The 19488-nt window shown below is 34.4% G+C and overlaps 1 protein-coding gene across 6 annotated transcripts in view; it reads right to left on the bottom strand.

The window, feature by feature from the left end:
- Ift88 (intraflagellar transport 88) overlaps positions 1-19488 on the bottom strand; it is a 123031-nt gene that overhangs the window by 48937 nt on the left and 54606 nt on the right. For all 6 annotated transcript variants that reach the window (XM_076871954.1, XM_076871948.1, XM_076871950.1 and 3 more), the window contains 5 exons: positions 17434-17520; positions 11198-11384; positions 8162-8270; positions 6420-6570; positions 5474-5589 (listed from right to left, as the gene is read on the bottom strand). In XM_076871954.1, the coding sequence (XP_076728069.1) occupies positions 5474-5589; positions 6420-6570; positions 8162-8270; positions 11198-11384; positions 17434-17520 (650 nt within the window). The remainder of the gene's footprint in view (positions 1-5473; positions 5590-6419; positions 6571-8161; positions 8271-11197; positions 11385-17433; positions 17521-19488) is intronic.

The following is a 19488-nucleotide window of genomic DNA, read 5'->3' as shown; positions in this document are numbered from 1 at the left end:
AAGGGGGGAAAAAAGGGAAAGGAGGGTACCAGGGAATCAGATTGATCAAATTATGTTATGTGCATATACAAATATGTTAAAATGAATCTTGCTATTAGGTATAATTATAATGCACCAATAAAAAAAAAATAAAAAGAGCAAAATAGGATACTATATTTCTTTATTTTCCCTTAAAAAGGAATATTTTTTTTCTCTAAAATAAATACCTATAGGATTTCTATAAATAAATACCTGACAACTGTTAAAAATACCTAAGAATGAGAGATTTTAAGAAATAAAAACCCAGGAAACATTTTAATGCTCCTCTCACTTTTTTGAATATCCATTCTACTTACCTGATGGATTCAAAAACAGCCTCATTCCCTACTCAATTTGATGGCAAACTTACCAGCTTTGGAATCAGATAAATCTGGGTTTAAATCACAGCACTGCTACTTGGGCAAATTATTTAACTTCAAACCCACTGCCTACACACCCACCTACTATGATCTAAATAAAATACATATCTAACCATATTTCTTCCCTCCTTAAAATCTGTCACCTCCTCCACCCACATGTTAAATCCAAGATTCTAACCCAATTTATCTATTTTCTAGTCATTTTCTGCTTCTCCAACTCGTCTTCTACCTTGCCTTGTCTAACATTTCAGGCCACTGAAAATCCAAGCAGGAGCATTTGCTAGACTCTTGGTCTTTGTGTATAACAGCACCTCTACTTGGAGGCTTATTCCAACTTCTACACTCTTCCCTGACAGGATGGATTGACTGGTTTATGTATTCCCAAAACACTCTAAAATCTCTCAGCAGTGCTTTAATCATACTGTTTTATTAATATGTGTATTTCTGAATATTAATGTTATCCTTCTTCTTCTATAAATGTAACCACTATTCTGACTTCTAACACTGTTAACTTGGTCAGGTTTTGAACTTTAAATGAATTAAATTATACAGAATGCATCCTTTTATAAATAGCTAAATTATTAAATATAATTTACATAGCACACAATTAAAGTAGACAACATAATAGTTTTAGTATGTTCCATTAACTTTTCAAAATTATAACTATATACAACATAAAATTTGCCATTTTAACTACTTTTAGGTGTACAGTGGCATTAATTACATTCACAATGGTGTACAAACACCACTACTATCAATTCCTAAAACATTTTCCCCCCATGATACTGGGAATTGAACCCAGTTTTGCCATTGAGCTATATCCTCAGTCCTTTTTATTTTTAAATTTGAAACAGGCTGACCTCAAACTTGGGATCTTACTCCTGCCTCAGTCTCCCAAGTTGCTGAGATTATAGACATTTGCAACTGTGCTCAGCTCCAAAACATGTTTTGACATGAAACAAACTCTGTAATGCTTAAGCAGGCATGTTTCATCCTCCTCCTCCCAGTTCCTAGTAATTTCGAATCTCTTTTCTGTGTCTGTGCATTTACCCTAATCTTAGACACTTCATACAAGTGAAATCATAGAGCATCACTTCTTTTGTGTTTGGCTTCACTCACTTAGCACAGTGTTTTAAGGTCTTTCTACATTATAGTATATATCACAGCATCCTTCTTTTTTATAGTAGAATAATATTCCATTGTACATGTATACTGATGCACAGTTGGGTTGTTTCCATCTTTTGACTACTATAATCCATGCTGCTATGCAATATGTATTTGAGTCTCTGCTACTATTACTCTTGTATATTTACTTGGAAGTAAAATTGCTGGATCATATGGTAATTCTAAGTTTAGCTTTTTGAAGAACTGCCAAACTGTTTTCTAGAAAACATCATTTATACCAGTAATGAACAAAGGTTTCAGTCTTTCCCCATCACTTATTTTCTTTTTGATAATACTACCCTAAAAGGCATGAGGTAGTATCTCATTGTGTTTTTGATTTGCATTTCCCAAATGATTCATTATGGTAAGTATCTTTTCATACGCTTGTATTCTTTATTGGGAGAAATGTCTATTCAAACCTTTTGCTCATTTTTAAAATGTTTTGTTGTTGTTGAGTTGTAGGATCTCTTTATAAATTTTTCATACTAACTCCTTCTCAGGTATATGATTTATAAAGATGTTTCCCACTCTGTAGGTATCTTAACTTTTTTGATTATTTCTTTTATCAAAAAAACTTTTATAAGTTTTATGAAGTCAAATTTTCTACTTCTTGTGCTTTTGGTATCATATACAAGAAATCAATGCCAAACTTAATGCCATGAACATATTCCACCAAGATTTTTTTATAAGAGTTTTATAGTTTTTTAGCTTTTAGCTTTACTTTTTAGCTTTACTTTTAGGTCTTTAGTCCATTTAAAAAATATTTATTTATTTATGTATCTTTAGTTTTAGGTGGATACATTAGTTTGTTTTTTAATATGGTGCTGAGGATGGAACCCAGTGCCTCATGCATGCTAGGCGAGCACTCTACCACTGAGCCACCACCCCAGCCCTGTCTTCAGTCCATTTCGATTTAATTTTTGTATATGGTATAAAGAATGGGTCCAATTTCATTCCTTCTGTTGTTGTTGTTTATTGTTTTGGTACCAAGGATTGAACCCAGGGGTGCTCAACTACTGAGCCACATACCCAGTCCTTATTTTTTATTTTGAGACAGGATCTCACTAAGTTATTTAAAGCCTGGATAAATTGCTGAGGCAGGCTCTGAACTTGGATCCTCCTGCCTCAGCCTCCCAAGTTGCTGGGATTACCGACATGTGCCACCGCACCCAGCCCCAATTTCATTCTTTTGCAGATGAATATCTGGTTTCCAAGCACTTTCTTGAAAGACTGTCCTTTCTTCATTGAATGCTTTTAACACTTTGGTTGAAATGCAATTTACCATATATGAAGGTTATTTCTGGGTTTTAGATTCTGTTCTGTTGGCCTATATATCTATCCTTTTGCCAGTACTACAATGTTTTGATTCCAATAGAATGGAGGAAAATTTGAAATCAGAAACTATGAGTCCTCCAACACTGTTTCTTTTCAAACTATTTTATCTATTTAAAATACCCTGTGATTCCATATGATTATCTGCATGGATTTTCTATTTCTGCAAAATGACAACAACAACAAAATAAAAAACAACATTGGTATTTTGATACAGACTGTACTGAATCTAAGATTGCTTAGAGTAGTATTGTCATCTTAATTATATTAACTCTTCCAATACATGCACACGTGTCTTTCCATTCATTTATGTCTTTAATTTCTCTCAAGAATGTTCTATAGATTTCAGTGTCTCTCAATCTTCATGGTTAAATTAATTATTTTATTTTATTCTTTTTTTTTTTTTTTTTTTTTTTTTTTTTTTTGAGGCGGGGAATTGGAGTGGTAACTAGGGATTGAACTCAGGAGCACTCAACTCTGAACCACATCCCCAGCTCTATTTTGTATTTTATTGAGAGACAGGGTCTCACAGACTTGCTTAGTGCTTCACTCAATTGCTGAGGCTGGCTTTGAATAATTTGGTTAATTTTTCTTCATCCTTATCAATTTGGATGCCTTTTATTATTTTTTTTCAACTTATGAGATTATTTAGAGTTTGTTTAACTGGAAAAGTCATAATTTCTCCTTCATTCTTGGAGAATAGTTTTGATGGAAACTTGATTGACAGTTTACTTGTTTTCTTCTTATTATTTTTTTTAAATTTCAGGACTTTATCACCCCCATTGTCTTCTGGCTTGCAAGGTTCTGCTGAGAGTCTGCTGATAATCTTATGAGGATTCCTTATATGTGATGAGTTAGTTTTCTTTTGCTGCTTTCAAGATTCTCTGTCTCGGGGTGGGGATGTGGCTCAAGCGGTAGCGCGCTCGCCTGGCATGCGTGCGGCCCGGGTTCGATCCTCAGCACCACATACAAACAAAGATGTTGTGTCCGCCGAGAACTAAAATAATAAATATTAAAAAAAAAAAAAAAAGATTCTCTGTCTTTCAATGGTTTGTTTATAATGTATCTCAGTGGGGTTTTTCTACTTAGGAGTTCACTGAGCAGCTTAGATCTGTAGATCCATGTTCTCCTTCAAATTTGGGATATGTTGGCCATTATTTCTTTAAATAGTCTCTCTGCTCCTCTCTCTCTCTCTTCCCCTTGTGCAGCTCCCAGATATACTGCATATACTAGTCTGCCTGATGGTGTTTTATGATAATAATCATAATAAATATTAAAGAACACTTACATTAAATGGACCAGTTAGCCTAGGATTTCTTGAAATTTTATGACATAATTTACAGAAATAAAGAAAATACAATAGTATAGGCTTAAACTAATTATAAAAAATACCATATTACCAAGAGATACAAAAATATAAAAGATACAATAAAGTGAGAAGTTACTTCAGTAAAACAAACAAAAACATAATAGGAAATTCAATTTAATTCAACTATATACCAAGTATTTTAGAAACCGCAAAGAACTATGTGACGTAAAAACATTCCCTGCTAGGCACAGTGGCGCATGCCTGTAATCCCAGTGGCTCAGCTTGGAAGGAGTTCAAAGCTAGCCTCAGTAATTTAGTGAAGCTGTAAGTGACTCAGTGAGACCCTGTCTCAAAATACAAAATAAAAAAGGCTGGGGATTGGATCAGTGGTTAAATGCCCCTGGGTTCAATCCCTGGTACAAAAATAAAAAACAAAAACCAAAACATTCCCACCCCAAAAGAGCTTACATGATAAATAAAGATATCATATATAAATACAATTACTATGTGTCAATTAAAAACAAAAAATATATTTTAAAAAGAATTTAGCATGTAAAAATAAAAGACATTAAGATATCTGGTACAGAAAACAAATGCTCAGAAAGAGGAGAGGTAATGTGATTTATATTGAATATCATCAAGGAACAAGAGTAAAATTATAGGAAAGTAGGAAGAGGAAAATGTTAGGGGAGTTTCTAGAAAGGACATCTATTTTCAGTGAAATTGAAGTATTAAAAAAAGGAGAGGAACTAAAGATATCTGAGAAGAAAACAGGAGAAGGAGAAACACTGAGCAGTATTGGTTTCAATTCAAATCTTAGGCAATATCAATTCTAGGACTAAGATAGTGATTTTATCATTTATAAAGAAATAATATTTGTTCACAGAGATATGAATAAAAAAACACATAAAGGAAAGTACCTTATAGAAGATATTTTTAAAATCCTATGCAAAGGGAAATATATTTGTCACAATAAAGACCAAATAAAATACAAAGGCTTGGGTTGTGGTTCAGTGGTACAGTGCTTGCCTAGCATGTGTGAGGCAGTGAGTTTGATTCTCAGCACCACATATAAACAAATAAAATAAAGGTCCACTGACAACTAAACAATATTTAAAAAAAATAAAATACAAGAAAATGAAAATAATTCATGAATGTTTATTAATAACTTTTCTTGAATTTATTAGGTCTATGAGATACCAATTTTCTCGGGCTAAAAAATTTTAACACAGATAGTAACTAAACATAAAGCTTTAATAAAGTTACTTACTGTATAAGAGAAGCTCTTTCAAAGTATTGAATGGCTTTTTCACAAAACTGAGTATCAATGTAGTAGGCTCCAAGCCACTCAATGACTTCAATATTAGAAGGGAAACATCTATATGACTGAAAAAAGACATGGAGTGTGAAAATATTTTCAGTAGCAACACAACATACTTCTTGAATACTTTATCTATTGAATGGATTTATTTATCCACAATGTAGCTTTCTTAAACAAAAAGTATGAGCTGTCATAAGTACTTCTCAAGTTTTGAAGCTATACAAGATTTAGAAAACTTCAGCTTTGATGCATTTTCAATTATCTATAAATATCTTTTAGATATATTGATATATGATCTGAGTCAGATTAAATATTTAAAGGAATAAAAAGGGTTACAAACATGTTTTAACTTAAAAATGAATTTGTACCTTCTCATTTTCTAGTTATAATTAAAAATATTTACCATTTGACTCAGTCATCCCACTCCTCAGCATATATCCAAAGGATCTAAAATCAGCATACCACAGTGACACAGCCACATCAATGTTTATAAGCACAATTCACAATTTACACTAAGCTATGGAACCAACCTAAGGTACCCTTTAACAGATGAATGGATAAAGAAAATGTGGTGTATATACACAATGGAATATTATTCGGCCATAAAAAGGAATGACTTTATGACATTTGCCAGTAAATGGATGGATCTGGAGACTATTATGCTTAGTGAAAAAACCAAAGGTTGAATGTTTCACTGTAATGTGGAAACTAAACCACAACGGGAGAGGGGAGAGAAGTTCAGTAGATTAGACAATCAAGCATGCTTTATTTTATTTTAAATAAATCATTATTCATTTAAAAACAAATAAGCTTTTCTAAACTTTTAAAGGCTTATAGCCTTTAAAATTCATAAAGTGCTAAAAAGAACAGAAGAAAAGTAAGAAAATACACATACCTCATAGTAATATTGGAATGCTTGGGACTTATCTCCTTCACTATCATATAGTTCTCCTAGTTTAGACAAAGCTTTAGAATCAGTGGGAACAACACTGATCAGTTGCATTAGCCATTCAATAGCTTGATTGGGATCTTCCATTAATTCATATCTTAGGCAATATCAGTTAAGGGCAATAGAATTTTTCTAAATACATTAATCAACAAGCAAAACTGAAAACAATATTATAATATAAATATTTCTTAGCCTACATTAATGTGTTATTTTATATTGATTACTCAAGATTTCTTCAAGAATGGAGATGAAAAATGGAGCAATTCTGTACATAACACTCTTGCTTTGTCTATATATCTTTTCTTTTTACTTCATTATGCTCCCCTGAGAGTAACTCCCAAATTTCTAGCACAAATATTCAAAGCATTATGCAAACTGTGTCCTTAAAAAAAGTCTGAATGTTCAATTATTCTATTCCTCACAATGAGGGAATCACCTTTATGTATTTTTCCTGGGAGTTTTGCTTAACTAGTTTATAAACTCAAAGATAGGAAATTCTTTCTTTATAGCATCCTTTAATACCTAGTAAATCTTCTGCGTATATGCATATAATCTGCTCTTACCAATAATATTTACTTATTATTTATTTTTATGTTTGATGTCTTAATGAAATGAAAATATTTCAGTCTAAAGTTTAATTTAAAAAGAAGAGTCATTTGTGTGTGTGTGCACATGCATGCATGTGTGGTTTGTTTTTGAGATTAGATCTAAAATTTTTTACTAAAACTTAAAAATCTATGCTATCAAAAATATGGCAGATAATACTTAAAATTATTAATGGTATACCACACAATACACTTTTTTCCTAAACATTTTACGTGAAATTTATATCAAGATAATAGTAAAATCTACCTAGATGTTACTCTTCTCAATGCTGTGCTCAAACATTAGTAATATGAGGGAACTTACCATTAAGCTCTAATAAACAAACAAATAAATACATAAACAAATAAAATGAGGAAACTTAAAGTACTTTTCAAATAGTGTGAAAGGCAATAAAAATGTTAACTAATTTCTGCTTTTCTAAATGTTAGTAGGGGAAAAACACAACTAAAGAAAGCTAAAAGTTGTAAAGAAACTGACATGAAAGCAGCATTTTACAGTATGACATTCCCCCGAGTTCTAAATATAATACCGGCACACACAATTCATATTCAACAAATGACTACTGAATGAATTGAAATGAATAAGTTCATACAAAGTATTGCATAATTTTGGAGGATAAAAGTCTTTAGAGAGTTATATTTACCATATTTACTTATTAGCCAAAACAAATACATCATCCAAACTCAATCAATAGTACTAATCAGGAATGAACAATATTTTCCTTTTACTAGTAAGTTACTGCTTCAATGATACCCTACAAGACTAAGTATAAATATAATGTTCTAAATTATCTACTTTACTTCTAATGAACAGCTTATGTCTACTCAAAATACTATATCTCTAAATATTAACAAATGATAATAGTTTTAATTTCTAATTCTGCTTAGAGTATAAATGATTTTTTAAAGATTACTCAGAATGTTTTCATAAACGTTAATATTTTTGTTGCTAGTTAGATTATGATCATCATTTACTTAAAATATTCTCCTCATCAATTACCTCAATAGTTAAACTCATTCACCATTGATAATCACCAATTGAGTGAATTAATAACTGTCCTTAGGTTTTACAAATTAAGATACACATTTGCTATCTGATAAAGAACTTGGGCACTGTTTCGTAGAATTGCATGAAGCTTCAGGAAACAATCCAAAGCCTCATCCAGTCGGTTTAGCTTCTTATAAGTAAGGCCTTAAAAAAAAGAAAGGAAAATCTATAACCATTATTATTAGCATAAATTCACTCAAAGTACAGACTAAATTTTTAAATGTATGTAAATAGTCATTCAGGAGAGAAAATGAAGATGAACTGAGAATTTTTAAAAGGAACAATAGTAGGTGAGAAACTCCACAGAGAAACCAAACATGTTACAAAGCTTCAGTAATTTTAAAAGGGTAGGGGTGGGGGGAAGCATCAGATAAACTGATCAAAAGAATATATAGTTCAGAAATTTACTCAGCTATAGGATTTAGTTAGTGGGCATTTAAAAATCAGTGGGGAGAGCTGGGGATATAGCTTGGTTGATAAGAGTGCTTGTCTTACATGCACAAGGCACTGGGTTCAACCCCCAGCACCACAAAGGGAAAAAAAAAAAAAAAAGGTGGAGCAGAAGGAACAAGTAATAAGTGACACCAGAACGACTGATTATATATGAAGGAAAAAAAAATACATAGATTCTCATTTCATTAAAAAAATTCAAAATTTATTTTGAAACTACACAGAAAAAGCAAAGTTGTAAGAATATGAAAAGAAAATATAGATTGAGCATCCCTTATTTGAAAATCTACTATCCAAGATGCTCCAAAATCTGAATGCTCCAAATCTTTTGAGCTTCAACATATCACAAGTGGAAAATTCTACACTTGACCTCATGTGACAGGACAGAATAAAAACACAGGAACATTTAAAATATCATATAAAATTCATTCAGGTTGGGGCTAGGGTTGTGGCTCAGAGGTAGAGCACTCACCTACCATGTGTGAGACACTAGATTCGATCCTCAGCACCACATAAAATTAAAATAATTAAATAAATAAAGATATTGTGTCTACCTATAACTAAAAAATAAATGTTAAAAAATTCCTTTAGGTTATGTGAATAAGGTGAATATAAAATGAAAATGAATTTCATGCACAGACTTGGTCCCATCCCCAAGATCTCTCATTATGTATATGCAAGTATTTTAAAAAAAAAAAAAAAAACCCCAAACATCTCTGGTCCTAAGCATTTGGGATAAGGGATGCTCAACCTGTATAGGAAAATGATTTTATAATCTTAGGGAAAGCAAGGGCTTCAAAAAGCAATGAACAAAAACATTCATTTTTAAAAAAATATTTATTTTTTAGTTGTAGTTGGACACAATACCTTTATTTCACTTATTTATTTTTATGTGATGCTGAGAATCAAAACCAGGGTCCCGCACGTGAGCGCTCTACCTTTGAGTCACAACCCCAGCCCAAAAAACATTCATTTTTAAGAAGTGAAAATTGGGGCTGGGGATGTGGCTCAAGAGGTAGTGCGCTCGCCTGGCATGCGAGCGGCCCGGGTTCGATCCTCAGCACCACATACAAACAAAGATGTTGTGTCCGTCGAAAAAAAACTAAAAATAAATATTTAAAAATTCTCTCTCTCTCTCTCTTAAAAAAAAAAAGAAGTGAAAATTGATTATATTAATAAGAGAAAATTTCTGTTTTACAAAAGAAATTATAAACAAAGTCAAATTAGAAAAGTGAGGGCTGGGGCTATGGATTAGTAGCAGAGTGCTTGCATAACATGTGCCAGGCCTTGAATATGATCCCTAGCATTGGAAAAAGACAATAATGAGTACAGAAAACAGTAAAAATTTATTAAGTGAATAAATAAGCATCTATCTAGTCAAGCAAGCTCTTGCATGAAGGCCTTTGCTCTTTTCTTCCCTGTGTCACAAATGGTCTTTCCAGATACCAAATGCCACACCCTCTGTCCCTTCCAAAATGATGTGTTACTTCTCAGTGAGGCTTTCTCTTCTGACTCCATCTAAAATTGATACTATTCCAAGGCTGGCTACAGGTCTTTCTTTCTCCTTTTAGGCAGGAGACTGAAGAGTCTCCTATGGGAAAAAAGATCCAAATGACTAAAGGACATATTCCCAACTAAAAGACCAGACAGCCTGCACTGAGTGCCAGTCCATCAGCCTCTCTCACGAACTCAGACTTTATCCACTCAGCTTTTAGCTGCAAACTGCTAAATACCAATAGACAGCCCAAGAGTATCAGATATCTAAAGAGAAGTCACAACATGGAAAAAGATAATAAAAGAAAAAAAAAACTCAAGAAAGCAAAAAATATGTATGCAAGCAGAATCAAACTTTAAAAGAAACTTCAATAATGACCTAAGAGACAAGACTCAGTATTATGTAAACATGTTAGTTTACAACATTGCAAACTCGCCCAGGGAGCAATGATGCTCATTTCAGGTAACCTCTGAAAGCAGGGAAGGGAATGAGATGGTGGGGAGCCTTAATGTCTTGCAATATTTTGTTTCTTAAAAACAAAATCTAAAGTAAATATAGCAAAATGTTAAAATGTGTTAAACTGGGGTGAAAGGTACTATGTGTATTTAAGTTTTCTGTGTGCCTTTTTTTGTATATTTGAAACTTCTTTTTTTAAAAAAAAATTAACTGTAGATGGACACAGTACCTTTATTTTATTTATTTATTTTTATGTGGTGCTGAGGATCAAACCCAGTGCGCCTCACATGTGCTAGGCAAGTGCTCTACCATTGAGCTACAACTAAAGCCCTGAAAATCAGATTCTTACTTGTTTGGAAAAGGTTAAAAAGAATTATATTATCCAGTATCAATAAGAATTTGTGAAATTAGTCTTATATGCTGTGGTAGAACAAAAATTGAAAAAGCTTCTTTGTATGGCAATGTAACAGCATCAACCCAAATTTTATATATGCACAGCTTTGGAATCATTAATTTCATATTCAGAATAATCTGTAATCTCAGAGGCAAGGTCTTTTCAATTTTTTTGTTGGAAGGAAGTCAACTTCTCCTCCTAATGAGTTAGCAAAAAATATATATATATATATATAATACAAACAGCAACTTCAGCCTTGTTTCTTGTTTCACTTACCAATATTATAAAGGGCTTCAGTACAAGAAGAATCATTTCTTAGAGCCTCTTTATAGAATTCAGCTGCCTTCTCATAATCACCATTTGCAAAAACTGTATTCCCTTTATTAGTAAGAGCTGATGGGTTATATCTATCAGAGTTCACAGCTAAATCTGCATAGCTGCTGGCTTGTGCAAAATCATTTTCCTAAATAAAGTATAAAAGATATACAAATTGAGTTTCATCAAATAGCTTTTCATATTGTTCTGAGATTACACACATCATAAACAGTTTTTCAAATTGTAGATAACAATGAACAGAAACAAGTATTTTAAATATCTTGGTTTTGATAGGCTATTTCTACAAAAGATTTTTATTTGTCAAGCTCAACCACCCAAGTGTCTTATGACTGACTTCTCCAGTCTCATGGTTTGAATAACACTATTTATATGTAGGTGGTACCATGTTCAACGCCCAAATTCCATGTTCTCATTTATTGCAGTGCTCCCCTTCCTACCTGAAGCACTGAAATAGCTAGAAAGGCATCCCTGTCCTCTCTGCCCCTGCACACTGGCTGCATCACCCACAAGGCCTCTGTACTTCTAGCAATCTCTTATTTCTCTCCCTCTTCACTGCCAAATGCTTAATCATGACCTTGCCATCACTCACATGAGCCGTAAGAATCTATCTCTTTTTGCAGTTCCAGGGATCAAACCCAGGAGTGTTCTTCTTCTTCTTTTTTTTTTTTTTTTTAATATTTTTTAGTTGTAGATGGACACCATACCTTTATTTTATTTATTTTTATGTGGTACTGAGATCAAACCCAGTGCCTCACACCTGCTAGGTAAGCGCTCCATGACTGAGCTATAACCCCAGTCTGAGTGTTCTACCTTTGAGTTACATCTCCAGTCCTTTTTTAAATTTTATTTTGAGACAGAATCTCATTAAATTACCTAGACTACCCTCAGATTCTTGATTCTTCTGCCTTTGCCTCCTGAGTAGCTGGGATTATAGGCATGCACTGGGCCTGGCAGAATCTGTTTTTAAGTAGTGTGGTAGCCTGTGCCAGGTCAGGCTCTTCTCTGTCTGACTCTTGCCTAGATATGGCTACAAGAGGAACTTGTATGGCATCTGGAATACAGAACTAACACAGCAAGTGGCCTTCGCACTCTGTTTTCTTGTCACTAAACACAGGACCAATGCCCATGAGTGCCAGCCTATCCTCGCCGACCTCCACTCCATATCAAACTCTTCTTTCCAAGTGTGTTCTCCCTGCTATGTGGCAGGGCTTCACTGCAGACCCCTAGGAGTCAGCTGTGCAGAAGCCACAGCTTCCAACAGATATTCCCCATGATGGTCCCCAGGTCCTGCTGTGGCAGCTGAGTGTCATTGCTACTTACCAAGTGATGGTGATTCCTCTTCAGATCCCAGCCCTCCTCTGTACCTTACCATCAAGGCTCCTGAACAACTATGGAAGATATAGTGTCCATACCTCTTTTCTCATAAAACTACAATGACTGTACCCCATTAAACTTTTTAAAAACTGAGATAGAATTTATATATCATGAAATTAACCACATAATTAAAATGTCCAAGTAAGTGGCATTTAGTACATTCACAAAGTTGTGCTGCTATCACTAGCGTCTACTTACAGAATATTTGATTACCCTCCAAAGAAACCCTATACCCATCAGTAGTCTCTTTCCATTTTTCCTACCTCCGTAACTCTTAGTAACCATTAATCCGTTTTCTATCTTTGTGCCTATTCTGGACATTCCATATAAATGGAATCATGTGACATGTGGCCTTTTGTGTCTGGCTTATTTCACTCAGCCTATTTTTAAAGTTCTTATAGTACATATCACTAATCTGGTTTTTTTAAACGTTTGACTAACATTTCATCATGTGAATATACCATTTTGTTTATCCCTTCGCTGCTGATAGATACTTGGGTTGCTTCTACCTACCTTTTGTTTATTATGAAAAATGCTGTTGTGAACATTCATGTACAAGATTTTGGGTGGACTTTGACTCATTTAAACTGTTTCCTACAAGTAGGTGCTGCTGTCATAAAAACTAAAATACACAACACTGTCTTTTGTACTAGGCAGCAGGAAGAATTTAGAAAAGAGGTGAAGGGCTGCTGCTGGGGACTGGAGAGATAAGTGAACTGGGATTGGAACCTGGAAAGTCAGGAAGAAACTGTTATCAGGGGCTGTGTAAAGGGCAAGTCATGTTGGTAGTTGTGAAACAACTGACAAAACTGATAATTACAGGAGATTTCTAGCAGAATATTGAAATTGCCAATGAACTTATTTTTAACTGGGGGTGACAAGGCAGAGGAAGAGAGAGACAAGCTAAAGACAGAATCATTCAATTTGCGGACAGAATTTAGAGGAAATACAAAAGAAGCAAGATTTTCTGAGTTGGAAAATAAAATTATTTCATGTCTCTCTTTGTGGCAAAAAATTCTCAAAACAGGAAATGGATGCAGGGTACGATCAACTCAAGGACATGGTTGTAACACTTTCTGTAAACATCTCAGAAAGATTTAAGGTAACTGTCTTGCATACTTTCTCAGGTAGAAAAAAAGGCTTCTATGACCTCAGGACTCTATTCGACAGCTTGTACACCTAAGCAAAAAGGGTTTTGTCTTGAAAGGAATTATGCATGTGGCTTTTAGGTCATGAAATTAACTTCAATGAGACTTATAGAAAATCCACCATGTTTTTAAGAGAGTCAGACTGACAAAAGAGTTACTAACTTGAAGTAAAGGAACAGATCCAGTACAAAATAAAAGTAGGCCCGTGGGCCACAAATTTCTCTGGGTAGAAAGCAAGATTGAGAAAGTTCACCAGCTGAAATATACGCTATTTTTTTTCTGTAAAAGGATAATACTCCCAGAGGACAGAACTACTAGCTATAGTGGACAACAGACTAACAAATTGCTCCCAAGCAGCAGAGTGGGGCTCTAATCAAGGAATATGCATTCTTTCCAGTCTATGGGATGCTGATCACGTGTGCTTAGCTGGGTTTCAGAATTACTAAGGACCACTGACTGCCATGGGCCCTATTCCTCTCCTTTCTGAATATGAGCATCTGCTTTTATCTGACCTTGTATTATGTTAAATGTAAAGGGAAAAACAATGGGTCTTCATCCACAGATCTTTGGTTCAAAATCTTTCACAGGGAAGAGGAACTGTGACTGAGAAAGCCCCATCTACCCACACCTGCCGCAGATCCTTCCTTTGAGCCTGATATGGTAAAATAGATGAAACTCTGATGTGTCTTGAAAGGGGGAAGTACATGAGGCTTATGAAAAGACAAGTGCAGGTAGTGGCAGAGTGTTACAATAATGGTCCCCAATGGATCACACCTCCCAGTAGTTGTGCTCTATTAATGGTTCTACCCCATATTTGATCTGCCCAATAAAACAGTTATAAGCTCTGGGCTGGGGTTGTGGCTCAGAGGTACAGCACTTGTCTACTATGCATGAGGCACTGGGTTCCATCCCCAGTACCACATAAAAATAAAATAGAGATATTATGTCCACCTATAACTAAAAATAAAATATTAAAAAAAATAGTTATAAGCTCAATTCATGCAGGAGCCTAATATGTACCAGTGCACTGAGATTCACTCTCATGGAACCCTGTGCCACATAAGAAGCTTGGGATTCTCCTGCTGTGATGTCCTCACCAAACAAGTGCTAGATATCTTGAAGAGAGGCATTTGGACATCCAGCTTCAGTGAAATCTTAGATGATGGGAGCTAAAGGAGTAACCCCATGCAAGACCAGCAGAAGAAACACCCAGGTAAACCTAGCTCATGAGGCAGAATGTGAGCAAATACATGGTCATTTTAAGCCATTAAGTTTGGGGGATAGTTCTTTACACAGCAACAGAAAACTGAAATATATGCTAGATAACAACAATATACTTTCAATTATATATCATATACTACTACATAATAGACTCATCAGTTTGTGTCATAACTACTTTTTGTGATGTGTGTAGCACTGGGGATTGAACCCAGGGATATTCTACCACTAAGTTACATCCCCAGCCTTCTTAAAAAACTTTTTTATTTTGAGACAGACTTGCTAAGTTGCCTGGCTGGCCTCAAACTTGTGATTCTCCTGCCTCAAAGCCTCCTGAGTAGCTGGGATCACAGGTATGTGCCACCACGCCTGGCTATGTCATAACATTTTTGGTTATAACCTCTTTCCTCAGAGTCAGGTACAATAATTTACTGATCAGATGCTCCAACAGCTCTGCAAATACAATAGTTCTTGCCCTTCCTTCCTTAAAAGTTGCTGTTAGCTTTCTCCAATACATTTATCAAAACTTGGTGAAGATGTGGTTACCAATTCAATAATTTTCACAAAACTCATTCATGACTTTCTAAGTTCAAAATTTAATGGATGTACTAGATACTGCACTTTACCCTCTAGCTTTGTCTTTTACAAGTGCTGATAATGCTGCTATCTACCAGCCTGAGCTGGCAGACCTCTCTGGAAATTACCCTGGGCTGCAGAGAGAGAGAAAGAGAAAGAGCCATTTTGCTTACTTTTTGTGAATGCCCTCTTCCTGGTGGGGAGGCTATATTCGATGCCTGGTTGATGCAGGGGTACAAAGACCCAGTCCCGCACCTCAATGGGGGATATTCTACCTTCAGAGCATCATCCAAGATTGGCAAGGACTTTGGGGATTGCATTATAGCCCAACTTGTCTTTCTGCTCAATTCTGCTTGTCCCTCCAGATCCGAATTCCTACCCCTAACCCTCTTACCCTACCCCTGAAACTGATGTGAAGAGCTCTGCCAAGAAAAATCTCCATTTTGTATTTTGAATCTGCAATCTAAATGGCATCAGGGGCCTTTTAAAAGTTCCATTCTTTTGAACTGCCCCTCTGGTGAATCAATGCTGCTTACTTTCTCTTTGTGCCACCTTTTACTTCAAAGACATCATGCTCTCTTGGTTGTTTTCCTATATTCTCAGTATGAATCTTACTCTTGCCTCCTCAGTGTTTATATATCCCAAAGTTAGTTCTCAATTTTAAGCTTTCACCTCTACAGAGATGACCACTGAATATTATCTCCAACCCCAATTTCCCTTCTGAGATCAGTTCATATGCTTCCTGGACATTTCTCTCTAGATGTATCACCATTAATATAAAACAAATTTTAAATATATTCAAAAACATACACCCTCTGGACATGCAACTGGCACTATTCTTCTGCTGGTAGTTTCTATATACTGGATTCCCTTTTTGTTTTTTTCAAATATACATATTTAGTTGTATATGGACACAATATCTTTATTTATTTATTTTTATGTGGTGCTGAGGATTGAACCAAGGGTTTCACACATGCTAGGCGGGCGCTCTACCGCTGAGCCACAACACCAGCCCTGCAGTCCTTTTTTAACCAGTAGCTTTCATCTATTTCTTCATCTTAGCACACATAAGGGATAGTACCTTTCCATTAATAACAGCAGGTCAGCACAACAGTGATTCTCGGTGGTGCATAAATCATAAGTTGTAAGAGGACTGGATATAATTTAACAAAACACAATCACTGTTCTGTACACTTCCTTCCTATCACTTTCTTGCTTCTATGTTATATTCAGACCTTGTAGAACCAACTTTTCTATGAAATATTTTCTGAAAATCCTAAACTAAAATGTTATTTGTCTTTTCTGAATGCCTTAGTGCTTATTACCAACATTAATTTATTGTTCTCTATTTTGAACCTTCCCTCCTCATCTATTTCCCACCATTCCCAATTTAAAAAATAATAATTACAAATTAAGAAACAATGATTTGCAGTCAGTAGGCACTCAATGAATGCTTGCTATAGATGATACTCCATAAACAGTACTATGATACTCGATCTAAGCTTTCACCTCTACAGAGGTACTCCTCTGTAAAATATTTTTCTTCACCACTAACAGGAAGGAGTTGAAAGATATCTCTAGCTCACACCTTAGCTGTAGTTCCATAATTTTAGGATGTTCACTACCACAATTTTTCTCCCTCCCATCTCCATTAGAGATGGTCTTCTCACTCATGTCTGCAAACACCTAAGTCCAGCACCTGCCATGATCGGATCTTCTATACACCTCACCTTCCACTTAACATTCTCCACCACTATTTTTTTTGGGGGGGCTTCTCATTAGGCATGATTCTTAGGTAGATAATTCAGCAATATAAAAATAACACATGACCAATTCTTAATTGTTAGAAGTAAAACTTACCAGATAATAAAGGAATGAAAGGTTGGTTGCAGCTGCACTTTTCACTCTACTGTCCTTTTTCTCAAACATTTTTAAGGTATCTACTGCCTAGAAATGGAATATCTGAAGTTAACACCATTGTAAATGACAGTACTCAAGCTCAGGGTAGAACAAAAGATCAATATGGAGGGTTAAGACCACGGAAGAGTACAAAAGGGATAGGTTAATATGCTCAAGAAAACAGATGACAAGATGGAAATTTCATTCAAGACTTAGATTTCATAAAAAAATAAAAAACAGAAATTCTGAAGCTAAAAATATAATAATTGAAATTAAGACTATTAGATAGTTTTGACAGATTAGATATAACTGAAGAGAGGACTGTGATAAAGAAAAGTCAGTAGGGAATACTAAAGTCTTGTGATTCATGTGAAGCAGTTTAGGATTCTTCCTACCTAATGGGGTGGGAACGATGGCTTGCAAGGTTTTACCTAATAGACATAATATTATTTGCTCTTTACAAAATATTCTAAATTTTTTTTCTTTTGACTATTACTACCTTAGAAGACCAGTATTCCACAGAGAACAACAAAAACAATTATATAAAATACTAAAAGTAGTTTTTGAAGAGAGAGAACCATAGAGTCAACCAGAACTTTACAGCCAAAATTTTAGAAAATATTCAGAATAGATACTGCATGGCAAAAAAAAAAAAAAAAAAAAAATTCTTAAAAAAGAACATAAAAGAGACATATGAGTACACAGTGAAAAAGTTTACTAGAAATGTAACTTAAGTTCCAAAGGGAAAGAAAGATCAATGGCTGAGAATTTTCTAAAACCAGTAACAGAAAATAATTCGGGGGTGGGAGGGCTGGGATTGTGGCTTAATAGTAGAGCGCTTCCCTGGCATGTGTGAGGCACTGGGTTCAATTCTCAGCACCGCATATAAAAAAATTAGTAAAATAAAGGTTCATTAACATCTAAAAATAATTTTTAAAAAATAATTCTGAGAATATTATAAAAAATGATCTGAAGTAGACCCAAATATAATTACATTTTCAAATCAAGAGAAATGAAAGTATATTTTTAATCATCTGGCAAATCTGAGATAATGTTACCCAAATAAGATGTGGAACAGCCAGATACCTTACATGAAAGCTGAATGCATATTCAACCTGGAAATTACTGCATAATATCAGAAAGAACGAAACAGGTAGCAAAAGGCAATGAGTTTATCTTTTCTTCCTTCTTTTAAAGAACATTTACCAAATAGAAAATGCTTTTGGTGCCTCCTGTTCCTGGTAAACAGTCATGTTCAAGCAAAAATCCTGCTTTAGATTTTACAGTGGTCATCAGCTTTAGCTACTCCAAGTGTTTGACAAATTCTTCTGTGATGGAAATACCAGCCAGCATGTCAACTCAATTTTTTGAAGGGTAGATAATTTTAAAATACTAGATTGCATATATTCTGGTTACAATATTAGTAAACTGTTATTATTTTAAAGGGTTTTTGATGACTTTAAAGAAAACTGTTAGAAGTTTCTAGGGCAGTTGTTTAAAATTCCACAGAGTAAACACTGGAAAAGAAAAACCCAAACATCACATCCTTACTTTTGGGATTGTGTTCCTCACTTATTTTTTAAGAAGAATTTTGTATAACTGCCAAAAAATTTCTAAAACTCACTTCAAAAATTATTGTTGCTACTATTGCTCATCCTATACAAACATTTCATGGATACTTTACATAACTTCTACAGGTATTAAGCCCTGCTGTTTTGAATCTCTAAGCCACATTCCACTTTGAATAAGATTTGCAATGTTTTAATCTTCACTTTTACATTGTGTCACAATAAATGTGTTACTTCAAAATATAAGGCACGTAAATAAGTATAATTCATATATTCAATAAGTTCTCTGAGATAAAGTGCACAGGAAAAGAAAGCTGTTCTCTAGAATTTATGACATCCTTAAAATGGAATACAAAAAGAAAACTAACAAATAACAATAGTAATTTTTTAAAAAGGTAGCCATTCATTCTGTAGTCAAGGAAATATGTTAAATTCATTTTTTTTTTTA

Source organism: Callospermophilus lateralis, chromosome 12 (assembly GCF_048772815.1).
Source record: "Callospermophilus lateralis isolate mCalLat2 chromosome 12, mCalLat2.hap1, whole genome shotgun sequence".
In the NCBI taxonomy this organism is placed as follows: Eukaryota; Metazoa; Chordata; class Mammalia; order Rodentia; family Sciuridae; genus Callospermophilus; species Callospermophilus lateralis.
This window is presented reverse-complemented; position numbering and strand designations above follow the sequence as displayed.